General features: G+C 45.1%; 1 protein-coding gene across 3 annotated transcripts in view; it reads right to left on the bottom strand.

The window, feature by feature from the left end:
- Positions 1-16,511, bottom strand: part of STN1 (STN1 subunit of CST complex) — an 81,426-nt gene that overhangs the window by 46,728 nt on the left and 18,187 nt on the right. For 2 of the 3 annotated variants that reach the window (XM_083149273.1, XM_083149274.1), the window contains exons 2-3: positions 8,257-8,388; positions 1,016-1,111 (exon numbers count right to left, since the gene is read on the bottom strand). In XM_083149273.1, coding sequence (XP_083005399.1) covers positions 1,016-1,111; positions 8,257-8,380 — 220 coding nt within the window. In that variant the 5' untranslated portion in view covers positions 8,381-8,388. The remainder of the gene's footprint in view (positions 1-1,015; positions 1,112-8,256; positions 8,389-16,511) is intronic. The other variant, XM_083149275.1, reaches the window with a different exon arrangement.

Below are 16,511 nucleotides of genomic sequence, written 5' to 3'. Positions count from 1 at the left end.
TAGGTAGAGACAGTGGAGGATTTTACCTGGGGGGGCTGCAGCCCTGCAACCCATAGGTAAAAACCGCCGCTGCCCATAACTTCTGTTGCTGTGCCAACCTACATAATTTCCATCACCTTCCTGCAAGTGACCCAACCAGCCAACATCTTGGACCCAGCTATTGCCATCTACAATCACTGGATCCCCCAATTTAGCCACAGCAGTACCCCATTGTGGAGGAACGTCACCTCCCTAAAAAGAAGCCGAACCAACATGGTTACCATTTACAAACATCACCATTTGCGAAGGAATATTCTTTACATCCAGTTACATAAAACTACAGGAGCATCAACTCCATCAGTGCTACCGGACACTTCTACACCGGGCCACCTGGAAATTATTTAGTGTAACTTATTTATGTCTTTTCTATTACACACTATGGGCCATAGTCAATGCGGCCGGCGAGGGGGTTAAACGGCGGGGATCGCCGAAAACAAGCAATCCTCACCGTTTAACCCCCTGCGCCGGCTGTTCATCCTATTCAACACGCCAGGGAAATCCTCGCTGTCAGAGGACAGCGAGGATTCTCCCAAACAACGAGGCTCATGGCTAATGCAGGGAGCCCGCTGCGTTTAGCCGTGAGCATCGCTGTTTTAGCGGCCGCACACACCGTTTTCCCCTCGCTGCAAAAACTTAGCAAGGGGGAAATGGCGTGTGCAAGGGGGATCAGTTGAATACTGACCCTGCGATCTGTGAGAGCGATCAGGCAGCACTGCTCGTTGTCACAGCTCGCAAAAAGCATTGAATACACCCCCATGGAATGTGGACAATACCATATGGTTCTGATCTGCATCTGAACAATGTATTGGCCAATATGTTGTGCAGTGTGTACCCAGCCTTAGCAATAAGACAGTGATTTTTTTTTTTGTCATTGAATGATTTGCATACTGTAGACTGTTAAAAATGTAACCGTAAAACCAAACAGGAGCACTCTATATTAATCATACAGAATGCAAAAAAAGTGTACAGATAATACCTCCATAACTGAAGAAAGCTTCCTTTTCTCTTACGCAGACAACAGTTCCTAATATATCAACTTGTTTGATTGGATGTGTATTGTAGAAGAATATACCTATAGCAAAAAAACAAACAAAAAATTAGATGTACCTAATATAGGGGGTTATTCAGTCCTGTTTGAAGTATCACAAGGTGAATGATTATTGGTCCACTGCAAATGCGTACATTCAGAAAATGCCTGAAAACGCATGTAAATAGCCTTTTTGTGCGTAGGCCACTGTTCTCAATCTGCCCAAGATTCAGAACAGCCCGGTCAGAATATTAACCCCTTCCCGACATTGGACGTACATTTACGTCATGGTCGGGAAGTACTTCCCGACACATGGCATAAATGTACGTCATGGGTTAAAACTGTCACCGCGTCTATAGACGCGGTGACAGTTTGGAGATGTCTGCTGTCCCTGACAGCAGACATCCCCCCTCGCCGCCCGGGGGGGGCAGGGATGCCCCCGCCGGTCGGCGATCGCTGTGATTGGCTGTTCAAATGTGAACAGCCAATCACAGCTATTTCTGTGTTACCGGCGGCTATGCCGCTCGGTAACATAGAAAACGGTGGTGATCGGTACAGCACCGATCACCACCGATCCGCGGACACCCCCTCCCTCCCACCCGGCAGCACTATGTGCTTACCCGGCACCCGGCAGCCGCTCTCCTCCCTCTGCTATGCGCCGCAGCGCTGCCTCCCCCCTCCCTCCCTCCCCCCGCCAGCAGCAGCAGCACTAGGGACTGTAAAAATGCAAAAAATGAAATGAAATGATTATATATATATATATATATATATATATGTGTGTGTGTATGTGTGTATATACACACACACACACACATATATATATATATATATATATATATATATGTGTGTGTGTATGTGTGTATATACACACACACATATATATATATATATATATATATGTGTGTATATACACATATATATATATATATATATATATATATATATATATGTGTGTATATACACACATATATATATATATGTGTGTATATACATATATATATATATATATATAGTCCAGGTGATGATCGGCACTCAAGGGGAGGATGAGAGTAGATGGCCTGGGTGCCTTCTTAAGTCATAACCGGAGTTAATGCTGAATATAGCTGGATGTAGCAAGCGGCACTCAGATGAGTCTGAGAAAGAAATAGATACCATGATGAAGAGTTTTCTGTGCAGAGGCTACTCATGGCAGGCTTTACTCAAAGCCAAAGAGAAAGCCCTTGCTATACCGCGGCAGCAAACTCTTGTTGCGAAAAACCGCACTCCGTTAAACAAAAAAATTACTTTTGTCCAGCAGTATAACATCGCCAGTAATGCAGTGAGTAGGATTGCAAAAAGTCTGTGGCCCATGATACCGGCAGATCCGGATCTCAACATGTTTTCCCAACATGTTATTCTTCCCAGCTACAAAAGGCCACGAAACTTGAAAGACTGGCTCATCCATAACGATGTTACCAACCAATCTTGTACCCCTTCACAACATTTCCTCACCCGTAAACCTGGATGCTATAAATGCATCGGTTGTACCACATGTAGTTTCATGGAAACAGGTCCATCATTTGCCCATCCTCATACCAACGCCAGAATTCCCATCCGACATGTATTATCATGCAGTTCCACTCATGTTGTATACATTATTCGCTGTCCTTGTGGATTCCTCTATGTAGGAAAAACCACTAGACAATTTAAGGAACGGATGGCTGGACATCGTTCCAGCATCCGATTATCCTTAGAGGGCAAAATTGGACCCATTGAACAACCCGTTGCAAGACACTTCAGGGAATTCAAACATGGTCTTGCTACCCTTCGGTATACCATAATAGATCAGGTCCCCAAAAACTTAAGAGGGGGTAATCGGGACAGGAAATTACTGCAGATTGAATCCCGGTGGATCCACAAGCTGAACACCGTCACCCCTGCTGGACTCAATGAGAGTATCAGTATGTCATGCTTCCTCTGAAGCTTTGTTTCAGATGTACAGGTCGGGGTACTCTTTATCCTTACTATTAAATAGCTCCCATTTCTGTGAGAACTTGTTTCTATTAAATCCTTCCTGCGACCTCTCTGCCCATGTGCCTCTGTCCTACATGCTTTCTCTATATAGCATTTATTCATTGTGCATTATGTTAGGACATGTCACATGTTATCCTCGTATTTGAGTGTATTCTGTGTTATGTTTTACACATGCTGTTTGACACTTTTTTGTTTTTGTGTATAGGGTCGCCTAGCAACCCACGTAACGGCTCCGGACGCACCGGCGGGTGCGCGTCGCCGGATGGTGACGTCACCTGATCCTGAATCGCCGTGGGAAGCTGACACCCGTTCACTTGGTGTGGTGAAAAGGTATTTATACATGTTATTGTACATTGTTTGCTTTGAGCTTGACAACGATCAGTAAAGATCGAAACGTTGCTACCAGACCAGGTGTCTGTGTCATCTGTTTTACTTGACAAGTCCTGTGAGTGCCGCTTGCTACATCCAGCTATATATATATATATATATATATATATATATATACAGATAGATATTCCCGACCGAAGACGTATATATACGTCATGGTCGGGAGGTACTTCCCGACCGAAGACGTATATATACGTCATGGTTTTAAACTGTCACCGCGTCCATAGACGCGGTGACAGTTTGGAGATGTCTGCTGTCCCTGAGCCCCGGTCGGCGATCGCTGCGATTGGCTGTTCAAATGTGAACAGCCAATTGCAGCGTTTTCTGTGTTACCGGCGGCTAAGCCGCTCGGTAACACAGTGATCGGTGGTGATCGGTGCTGTTAAGTACAGCACCGATCACCACCGATCGCCAGCCCCCCCATCCCACCCGGCAGCCCCCCCTCCCTCCCACCCACCCGGCTGCCGCAGCGCCAGCACCCCTCCCAACCCCCCACCAGCCGCAGCGCCAGCCCCCCTCCCAAAGCTGTGGACCAAAATGGGGTCACTTGTGGGGGGGTTCCACTGTATTGGTGCTTCGGGGGTCTTGCTAATGCGACATAGCACCCACCATTCATTCCACCACCAAAAATCACTCCTTCCCTTCTGAGTCCTGCCATGCACCCAACTGGTATTTTTTGGTCACATGTGAGGCATTGCCGTACTCGGGAGAAATTGGGGCACAGATTTTGGGGTGCTTTGTATCCTTCATTCCTTGTGAAAATGAAAAATTTTGAGCCAGAACTGCATTTTTCTGTAAAAAATTACATTTTTTTACACAAAAATGCAGATCTGGCTCAAAATTTTTCATTTTCACAAGGAATGAAGGATACAAAGCACCCCAAAATCTGTGCCCCAATTTCTCCCGAGTACGGCAATGCCTCACATGTGACCAAAAAATACCAGTTGGGTGCATGGCAGGACTCAGAAGGGAAGGAGTGATTTTTGGATTTTGCAGCACAGATTTTGGTGGAATGAATGGTGGGTGCTATGTTGCACCAATACAGTGGAACCCCCCCACAAGTCACCCCATTTTGCAAACTACACCCTTCAGGGAATTCATCAAGGGGTATAGTGTACATTTCAAACCCCCAGGGGTTTCACCAATTTTGATACAACTGAGCTGTGAAAATGAAAAATTAATTTTTTTCATTTTCACTGCCCAGTTGTACCACAATTGGTGAAACCCCTGGGGGTTTGAAATGTACACTATACCCCTAGATGAATTCCCTGAGGGCTGTTTCACACAGTACGGTTCCTGCCGCACGGTGAAATCCCGTACGGCCAGGGAGCCGTGCCGCACTCAGCAGTTGTGAATGGACACTATTGTGTCCATTCACACGGGACGGCCACGGCCCGGCCGCACGGCTGCAGCCGGATCCCCCCACTGGAAGGGACGGCTGCCGGGCTGTGGCCATCCCTGCCATTATAAAATTCTGAGTGCGGCGCGGCTCCCTGACCGTACGGGATTTCACCGTGCGGCAGGAACCGTACTGTGTGAAACAGCCCTGAGGGGTGTAGATTGCAAAATGGGGTCACTTGTGGGGGGGTTCCTAACTTTTAGCATCTTATGGTGCCTAGAAACCTACATGGTGCCTAAAAAATAATCTCATAAAAAGGAGGCTCCAAAATCAAGTAGGTGCTCCTTCTATTATGAAGCCTGTGGTTTGGTCAACGTGCACACTAGGGCCACATATAGGATATTTATGAAAACAAAAGAATTGGGGGAATCAATTTTTAGTCACATTTTTCTAGTAAAATCTACTGTGTTCCTTAGAAAAATGTATTAAAATTGCAAATCTGCAAAAAAAATGAAATTTTGAAATTTCACCTACACTTTGTTTTAATTCCTGTGAAACACCTAAAGGGTTAACAAACTTCCAAAATGCTGTTTTGAATACTGTGAGGGGTGCAGTTTTTGAAATGGCATCATTTATGGGGGTGTCTCACATACAAGTCCCTCAAAGTCACATCAGAACTGAACTGGTCCCTAAAAAAATCAGTGTTTGAAATTTTCTTGAAAATTTGAGAATTTGCTATTCATATTGTAAGCCTCCTAGTGTCCAAAAAAATTAAAAGGAAGTTGAAATAATGATGGAAACATAAAGTAGACATATGGTCTATGTTAGTTATTAACTATTTTGAGTGGTATGATTATTTGTCTCACAAGCAGAAAATTTAACATTTTGAAAATCGCTAAATTTTCCATTTTTTCACGACATTTTGGTATTTTTCACAAAAAAACACAGACTGTATCGACCCAAATTTACCACTAATTTGAAGTACAATGTGTCACGAAAAAACAATCTCAAAATCACTGGGATAAGTAAAAGCAAAAAAAAGTTATCCCCACTTAAGTGATACATGTCCGATTTGAAAAAAATGGCTCTGTCAGGAACGCAAAAACTAGCTCTGTCAGGAAGGGGTTTCAGAACAGTCGCTCAGAAGCTCCTGCTCATCTCCTGCATGTGTGGCGTGGGTAGATGAGCGGGGCCTTCTGAGCGGGCAATGCGGCACTTCCAACCCCCTCCCCCCCCCAGATTCGCCCCCACCCACGGCACCCCTCCATCTGCAAAACTCACCCTGGTCTCAGTGGCGGTCCTGGTCCCCATGGGTGGCGGTCCGGGTCCCGCTCATCCATCGGTGCGGCGGAGTAAAAAAAAAATATATATGGCCACAGCCAGCCAATCACAGCTTGCCGTGTCATTGCCTCGCCCCCTAGAGCTGGCTATAATAGGGTGCATAATGCTTTGGCCACGGGACCCCGTCAACCATGTCCCCTGGCTATGGCATTACACCCCCTGCTAGTGGAGCCTAGTGCTGGTCCCCAAAAAACGGGGGAACCCTACCCCTACTCATTTTGTCCCCCCAGGACTGGCTCAGGACCCTGGCGCTGGTCCCCAAAATATGGAGGACCCCTACTCACTTTGGCCCTTATTCTGGTTGGTGCGGCCAGAGCCGCACACGGGGCTCCGGCCGCACAAACCAATCCCCGCCCACCCTACGGATCGCCACGGCCGTCCGTACACGGACGGCTGGCGATCCGCATAAAAATGGTGGAGGCTATGCCTCCACCATGGTGGGAGCTGCCCACTGCATTCGATGGTCGTCGACCATCGAAGGCAGGTCCGCACGCCGCGGCAGCTCCCGCAAGCTGAGACCACACGGACAATCGTCCGTGTGGTAGCTTGTATGGGGGCTGAAAGCTGACATCCGGCGACGTCAGCTTTCCGCCCCCATGAGTTGCGTCATGGCCTCATTACCATGCATACGCCCCGCGTTTGCATGGGAACGCCCATGAAACGCGGGGCGTACACATAGGGAAATGAGGGCATGATGCCTCTCACGCCCCTATACGCCCCCTTTGCGGCGGACGAAATACGTCTGCGGCGAAGGGGGCTGCACATGCGCAGATTCACCTCTGCGCATGTGCAGAGTAAAAACATCGGCGGTACGGCCGCACGCGGGCCGTACCGATCCGATTAGAATAAGGGCCTTTGTCCTCTGTATTTTTTGGAACCAGGACTGCTCCAAGAGCCCGGGGCTGGTCATGCTCGTGGGGGTGACCCCACGCCATATTTTTCTATTATAGACAGAGAAGATGACACTCCCCCGGTCTTTATTCCAACCCATTATTTAAATTTGAATTTTTTATTCCTCTGAAGTCGCCTAAACACTTTCTGTGAGAGATTTGAAATCTTTCATGCTGAATCTCTGGCACAAATCTCTCCGTGTGTAGGGCCCTTTATTTTAGAGCATTTACTCTGAGGCCGCCCAAATATGGACTTCACTCTAAAATGGGAAAGCATCTGCGAGAACTCTTATCTCAGGCTCCTGATGTCCTAGGAAAAGAACAGGTCCCTTGTTTAAACTGTTTCATGTGAATTGCCTGATCTTAATCTGAACCATTACAGCCCTAACAATAGCTTTTAACACCTAAACTTGAACCAACTCCAAGCTTTAATTATCTCAAACGCTAATCCGAGCATAAATCTAGCTCAATTTGTAGAATGCCTCAATTACAATCAGATCTCTGACCTGGTCATTCAAATCATAACCATGTAACAGTATCTCATACATTCTAAATGTTACAATAGATGGGAAATAAATACAGTTTATTTTCTCTTGTAATACCTGCTGGAAATATACACACGTTTTACATTTGGGATATAGGCCAGAACCACGGCTGCATGCTACGCTCATGTTTTTTGCAATTGAGTGTTCATTGGTAAACTGTTCATTCATCACTGACGCATGTGCAGCGATTGATCTGTGATTACTCTTGCAGTGAGGATTCATTTGCTAGTGAATAAAAGGAAGCAGACGCGGGGATCACCGCGGTCCCGGCGCTTGGAGATGATGTCATCTCCAAGCACCGCCTCAGTCTACACTGCGGGTGGGCACCGCAGTGTAAATGAAGAAAATCACGGACCTGACTCGGCTTGGATCCTTTTTCCAAATGCCAAGTCGGATCTGGGATTTTTGGTGTAAAAGGGGTAAAAGTGATTGTTGCTGCATAATGATGCAGGTGCGGCTGCATTAAAGAAGGAGACATGTCTCCATCCGAATCAGCCCTTAAAACTGCAACACACCACCAGTACCTTTCCACTGTCACGGGATTACATTCCTGTACTGTGATTACGGTGCTCTCCTTACAGTGCATTTCTAAAACACTTCCATAGCTAGTTCTACCACTTACATGATATCATCTCACACAACAGCTGTCTTCTTACACAATTACAGAACGCTTACCAGGCACTTGATGGGACTCCTTTAGCTCTAAAATATCTTTAATGTACAACTTTGCAAATGCCAGGAAAACTGGATCCAGACCCCATAAAAGTGAGGGTGTTTCTTCCATAGAACCTGGCTGCATTCAGGGCCCTAAAGACGAGAGACATGTTTGGTTAGTATGTAGGCAGGTGCCTAGCACCTAGACAGTCACTTACAGTAAGCACATAAGACACTGTACATAATTTGGGCAAAAACACTACTGCATAGGTGCTAGAAAAGGGGGCACCTGTCCCTGGATGTGATTTCTAATACCCCTTTCACACTCGCAGAGCCGGGTCATACCCGGGAATGTGTTCCCGGATGCTTCCCGGGACTCTACCCGGGAATGTACCCTTTCACACTGCACTCAGACCTGGGATCGACCCGGGACAGCCCCATTCACACTGATCCTGGGAAATCCCTGCAAATACATATGCATGTCATTAGAAATGGACTCCAGGGCTCTGAAAGGTGACATCAGCATTTGTGATCAGCAGCTTTTTTAAAGTCCCGTGTACCCAATACCGGGTAAGGGACCATTCACACTGAGCGCATCCCAGGTAGATTCCGGAATCTACCCAGGTCAGGACCTGGGTAGCAATCCAGGGATGTTCAACCTGGGATATTCTTTCAAGACCCTTTCACACTGAGCTAAATCCCGGGTTGATGCGCGGTCATGTGCAAGAACCCGGGATATTTTTGCAAGTGTGAAAGGGGTATAATACAACTGGAAAAAAATGAATGTGTTATTGCCCAAAAAGCTGTAATAAAAATAATTGAGTCTAATCCTCAAACAGTAAATGGGCCCTTTAAGGTTGCATTTATCATCTTCTTATAAACTATTATCTGCATTCCCCATAGTGTCCTCTATGCTGTCATCAGGTAGGTGGTGTGGCGGGTAAGTCCAGCCTTGATTGGGCGATAATTCTGTGGATGGGTTGGGCTTACAGTATGTCCCAATGCAGCTCAGGCCCAGGGTAAGTTTATAGCGAGTAAACAAGTTAATGTACTAAATCTTAACTGAGGTATACATTTCACAGATGTAGTATGCTGGCCGACAGCCGGGATTCTGACGGTCATTGTACAGACATCGGAATCTCAACCGCGAGAACTCCGACAGGGGGAGGGCGAGTGCATAGAAGCCCCTTGCGGGCTAGGTTGCTCACTGCACTTGGTTCTATTATCCCTCAAGGGAACCATGGACCGATATTTACTGGTACTGTTCAGTGTGTACACTCAATTTGACCACCCGCGCCAATATTTTGCTAACTGTATTGGCTGCAGCCAGGATCGCCTAGTGTGTATGAGGCTTTACATTTGTGTGTGTCCTACTTTCAAGTAGTGCATGTTAGGGATGCCAATCCCAGGGCATTTTTTCAATCCTGGGATTCCCAGGATCCCGGTATACAGTCTAATCCAGAAAATCCGGAATTGGAAACTCCAATTCCAGGATTCAAATCCCAGTGTTTTGGGGGCCAAATTTTGGGATCCCGCCGATCCCAGGTTGGCCACCCTAGTGCATGCTAAAAACATATTTGCTGACATATCATATATGACAAAATGACTGCCACCTAATGGATATTTAAAAGATGTAAGCCAGCACAGGTAATAAATACCTGTAAACTATGAGTACTTTTTTTGGTGCCCTATCAGATGTGACCCCACTCACCTACATAAATAGGAGGAGAGCCTTCATTTAATATCTGTGCTTCTGCTGGCAGTGGGAGAACATGTGCATCTGCACAAACAGCAGCCACAAGATTTATTTTATTTAATGATGTCCCAACCTCCTTTCCTGCTGTTCATTCGCTACTCTAAACATTTGTACAGAACAAATATACAGGTATTTATTTTATACAGAAAGGATGGGGTTGTGGAGCTTGGATACCACTGGTGGGTAAGAGCAGCACAGTCGGAATGCACTGGGCATCCAGCATCTCTACAACCAGTACACACTGCTAAATGTGCTTTTGCAGCAATCTGCCAAGATGTACAGTATGGATTGTGTTACTTGCTTTAATAAACTTGTAAGGCTTTCCAGAGCTGACATCCGACAACAAATGACTGCCTGGAAACTCATGCAAATTTAAAGAAGGCAATTACCTATTAAAGTACAAGATGGCACCACAGTGTATTGTGTTATAGAACAGTCTGGATGGAAGACTGGAGCACAGATGGAGATAAACATTGTTCTTATTTTTTAGTGTTTCATTACCAAAAACCACACAACAATATGGAAAAGACATCCCAACTGTAATCTGCATGGAGTCAGTACTAATACTTACAGTATTTGAATACCTGATTTGCATTAGCGCCTTGAGATATAATTATTATTTTTATTATAAGCAAATTATTCACAGACACCCCCCCCCCCCAGTTAAAGATACTTTTATTTAGCTGTACCATGTACTGTATGTATATTTACAATTCAATCATTTATAAAAAATAAAAGATCTAGGGGTTTGTGTTCTGTTTTGGGTCATCAAAGTAATTTACAGGTCTGCACACCTTATGGTGCTGCATTACTTGTGATTTATTTTGGTTTACAATATGTAGACTTCACTTAAGTTTCCACCAATACACATCCTGGCATTTGTCGGTATGGCCAGTGTGCAGCAAGGTGCATGCCTAATATCCACGCCCAGGAAATGCATGCCCAGGGGAGGAGAGGAGGGATAATCTGGTGCGGTGCATCACATACAAAGTCCAACCTTCAAACACTTTAAAATGACAACTTCCAGTAAAAACGTTTCCATTTGCCTCCTAAAAATGCGTATCAGATCATTATTAGCAGGCGGCATCATGATGTGGTACTTTTATATTGTTTTTTCTTTTTTGCTTTTACATTGGTGCAATATGATCTTCTGCCAAAGATGAGAACACCTCTCATAAATGGGCTTATGCAAAGTTAGTCACAAATTGGCATACATAATAGTTGAGTATTTTTACGCTCATATGCAGAGCATGAAGTGTCCTGGTTGGTACCGGCAACTGGTTTGCAGCACACACACTGACAGCCAACTTGGCCTTAATGCAAACCAATTTCTTTTCTACTAGGCATCGATTAATAATAGAAAATCTCCATAATAGAGCAGAAATAAGTCCCTTATTTGCATATGATAAATACAGGTCATACAAGTGCAAACAAGCATAAGCTACTCAACGAAGTAAGCACTGATCAGTGTTAGCGGAGCATTCATAAACAGCCAATCACAAGTAGTTCCCTAATGCTGGCAACCATCATCATATCTGTTTGCATCTTCCCCTTATGGCCTGCATGTCCAAACTATGGCCCTTCAGCTGTTGTGAAACTACGCATCCCAGCATGCCTTGCCATAGTTTTAGCATTCTCTAAAAGCAAAACTGTGGAAAGGTATGATGGGACTTGTAGTTTCACAACATCTGGCGTTCCATAGTTTGGCCATGCCTGCTTTATGCATTTGTACTGGAGATCCTGGGGCCACAATGTCACACATATGAATATAAACCCATACAAAAAATCATGATATAATCAAGATCCTAACCAAATCCAGCTGCATGAAATCCTCCTATACTTCCTTTGGTCCAAACACTGGTACAAAACTTCTGAGTTGTTGTATTGTGAATGCCACAAAAATTCAAACTACATGCAATGTGAAACCTGTGATCATTAGTATACACTTATTGCTTGAGTAACACATAACAGCGAATGCTGCACACCCCGCCCACCCCCAGGCAATAAGTAAAGATACAGTTAATGCTTCTCTATTATTAACAGGTGACAAATAGATAAGTGGTGAATGATGAGCACAATTGACAATTCCATCATTCATTCTGTAAGACAATTTTTGGACACATTACATCCATGTTCACAATGCTGGCATCATACGGTCAATAGTGAATAAGATAAATATCAAAACTTCAAAATAACACAAATGCCCAACAAGCCAATAGCTTGTGGTCATCTAAGCATTAACACAGTGTCCTCCAACCTGTAGCTCGCAAGCTACTAGTAGCTCATGGTCATAATTTAGGTAGCTCGCCTAGCTGCAGTACTGCTGAGACAGTTAAGGTACCCAAACACTACTGTAATGTATCGCCCATCCCACCCCCTTGAACTGCCGCCCAGGACCTTCCCGAGCATCAGGATCGCATGCAATGGTCCTTTCACATGAGATGTATCCGGTCCGACATCTGGCTCAGTTCTGATGCACACAGGACCAGGCATCGGACCCAAGGAGAACATCAAACACCTCCAATTTGGAACGATTTCTCTACTTTAATAGCTCTTCAGAGGGTTTCATTTTTCTTGAGTAGCTCATACCTTAATTAAGGTTGGCGACCACTGCAATAACAGATCCAGTGAAATCTTCATGTGTGGCCAAGTTGGACAAGTAATATTGCTTTCACATTGTCTAAACGTTTAAGACACGGTATTTCGAAACGGTATTTAAAACGGGTCTGAGCCACTAAACCCCTTTCACATTGCAGGTGAAAACCGTTTTAAATAGCATGTTAGTACCATTCACACACTCAACCCTTTTAACCCCCAAGGAGCACGTTTCAAGCCATAGAAATAGAGACGTTCACAGTGCATAAAAAACGGCTCTGAAACGGGTAGGACTGCTTTTTTACCATTTAAGAAATACCGGTATTTCTTAAACGGTTAAAGCACCCTGGAGCTTTCATACTGCAGCTCTACCCATTTTAAAAGGCAAAAAACCTCGTCAATATACCGTTTAAGAGCTGCAGTGTGAAAGGGGTATAAGTGAATAAGTTATGCCCTAATGTAACCAGCTTAAGTTTCACAATACTCTGAATTTGGTCAGGCTTGCTAATATTATAAAAGAGGATGTAAGGAAACCCTGCAGATGTACTGGTTTGTATTACAACATAAAAATAACCGCATAACTCAGATGCAGAGATCATGATGCACCAGTTTGTTGGAAACTTGTGCATTGCATAGTGTGAAACCCCTTTTGTCACACATCCCTTCCCCGTTCTGATACCTCAGTGAACAGCATCATGAAAGGTTATTTAGAGGTCCTGCTCAAAAGAAAAGAAACATCTAGACCAAAAACTTTGTCACTACAACAAAACTCATCCCAGTTGTTTTGCATCAAGTTATATTTTATAAAAAAAAACGAACAGGAAGCATTTTGTTTTACTCAACAAAGAAAACAGATTTGGTGGGCTATGGAGGGCTACTATATACAAATAGACATTTAGGGTATAGCTATGATTTAGGAGGCACTAGTTTATGCCCTGTCCATACTCTGGAGTTTGCATTTCTTTCCAGCAGAATTATAAACGTTTTGTGGCCACACCCACCAGCAGCTTAGACGGAAGCTGTAATATCACCAAAGGATGGCCATGGAATGGTTTACTATCAGTGGTGACTTACGATGATGGAACAAAACCACTGACTGAAAACCATTAGACATAGCTAAAGTGGGTTACAGGAATGTGATGCGCCAATTAGAGAAGTGGGTGAGGCTAACGGTCCAAGCCCCATTCCCACAAGAATCCTCCCCAGTGCAGCAGCTCTGCAGTCGATGGTAGAGAAACGTAACCCTTAGCAATTATTGGCAAAACCATCAGTCACCAGTGCCAGAACAAACAAGAGTGTTGGCTTACCTAGTATTCCCCGCTAGAACCATGAGAATGATAGAGGTCTAGCTGCCCGTTTGGTAAAGATTTTACACTGGATATTAGCTTAGGGATGAAGCTATGTTACCCAGCAACGGATCCGATACGTAATGCCGGCGGTCGGAATCCGGCGGTCGCAATCCCGACCGCCGAAATCCCGACATGGGGGGGGGGGCGTGGAGCTGCGCTCGCCACGCAGCGGGCCCGCTGCGCTCGCCACGCTATTTTATTCTCCCTCTATGGGTGTCGTGGACACCCACGGAGGGAGAAAGTTTCGGGATTTCGGCGGTCGGGATTCCAGTGTCGGGATTCCGACCGCCGGGATCCCGACCGCCGGCAAATTGACTGCATCCCCCCAGCAACACATCGTTCTGTACATACATACAGCATTCATGAAATAGATAATACATTCAAAGTCCTCCTACATGACGGATTATGATCAGCTGCTCACACACACGCATCCATGCTAACATGCAGATAATTCTAAAAGACTGTCGAGTAATATTATAGAGAAACATTAGCACTATAAAGATTGCATAGTTGTCACTCTTTAAAACGATTTCTAGGGACATGGATAAACCTGAAGATTATATAACAAGCAAAAATATCACACATATCATATTGCTATTAACGCCCCCCCCCCCCCCCCATCCCCCCAGTAGTGGCTCCTACCTTATAGTAGGAGGGGGGCTGCCGCTGGTGCCGGCACACCCTTTCAGTGCTGCTCCTCCTGGTCACCGCCACATTGTTCCCAGTGCTTGTACAATGATGATATGCACCGGGACGGCACATGCGCAGTACCAACCTCTGTACTGTGCATGCAGCCAGCTTCTATGGACTGCTTCTGCAACAGCCCTATAAGTGAAATCATAATATAGATGACAGGCACCGGGACCAGTGCATGGACAGTACTGTTGTAGGTAGTGCGCATATGCAGACCCGGATTTTATGGGCTGCCATGCACCAATGGGACTGCCTTGGGTGACTGGCAGGTCGGACTCCCAATAGGAAGTCCCTGCCAGTTACAGTGAAGCTGCTGCTCAATTTTAACATACATACATATATATATATATACAGTCCAGGAATCCGCACACACATCCAGGTCCAAATAAACGGTAGCGGGGTGCTCCCCAAGGAAGCAAAGTTCCATAAATATTCACAAAGTCCTGATTTATAAACCAGAGAGGGCACTCACCAATTTGCAGATAAAATAGATGCTTTTATTAGGAACGTAAAGTCATGGTCGACGTTTCGACCCCCGAAGGGTCTTTGTCAAGACAGGATATGCTTTTCAAAGTATCACCCAGGTAAGCCAAGCATACACTGAGTCTGCCAAAGTGCCCCATATATACCATAGCCAATCAGGGAAAGGAACTCCCACTAATTATTTATCCATCAGGTGCGTGTAGCAATTCTAATAGGCCACAGTCATTAGACTGCGCCTGTGACGTGAATCAGCAACCAACCACCTTCTAGCCATATGATAATAACAGCAGCCAGTCATCTCACTTACAACAAAACACAGAAGAAGTTAAATATAAGTGTACAGTATACTACCATAACCGCCGAGATTGTGTAGATACGCACTCTGCCGCAGTACCATCGGCGTCCAGGGCCGTACGCAATCACACACGGCACCCGGACGTATGCGTATCAGCTGCGTTCCACTTATCCCGGACGGCGGATTGGGTAGTGGAGTCAGCTGGGTTCAATCACATGACGTCCGTCCACCCAGTGTTAGGGCTTGCGGTCCATTTGCGTGTCAGCGGCATCAGCCTCAATGAACACCCGCAAGTCTGTTATTATTTCAGAAAATACTTATAAAAAGAACATGTGCATATGTTGTATGACTCCAATATGTCTGGATTCAGACCACACACGGTTGATATATCAAATCACCGTGTCATTACTACCGAGTCAGTATAGGCATAATAGAAGCCAATCGTCATCCAGGAATATTAAGGGCAAGACATACTTATAAAGTAAAAACAGACAACATATAACATATATATGGCCACAAGTAGGTGCATCTCTCACTTGAACAGAACAGAGCATCACTAGATATAATCGAACATAGACAGCACGCATGATAAAAGAATTGGCACAGGGGGGGTTGCATAGATTCACCCACGGAGTTTGGAATGGGGCATATAGTATAGGGGCAGCTATAATAATTCAACTACGCCAGGTAAAGATGGGTGCACTATGGCAGTATATACAAATATCACACCAATAGTAGGAGTGTTATACAAAATAATGCATCACATGTATATATTAAAAATCACACATGACACCCCACATGCCACTAAGGGAACCGTGGCAAATGATGGGAGGCCATGTGTGGTGTGTCTACAGACCAGTTGCCTACCAACTAAACCAACTATTGCAAAAACACATTAAGGGGGTTATTCTCATTCAACCCATTAGGGTCGATAGTGTTGAGTGTAAAGATCCATCGTGCTTCCTTCTTTTTGAGAATTAGTTCTCTATTGCCACCTCTGGGCGGTTTGGGCACATGATCTATTAACATGCACCGAAGAGATGATGTCTGGTGTTTGAGTTTGAGGAAATGGCGGGCGACAGGTTTATCAGAGTTACCAGTTTCG

Source organism: Crinia signifera, chromosome 6, assembly GCF_055691185.1.
Source record: "Crinia signifera chromosome 6, ASM5569118v1, whole genome shotgun sequence".
Classification (NCBI taxonomy): Eukaryota; Metazoa; Chordata; class Amphibia; order Anura; family Myobatrachidae; genus Crinia; species Crinia signifera.
The sequence above is the reverse complement of the archived record's forward strand: the minus strand, read 5'-3'. Positions and strand labels throughout refer to the sequence as shown.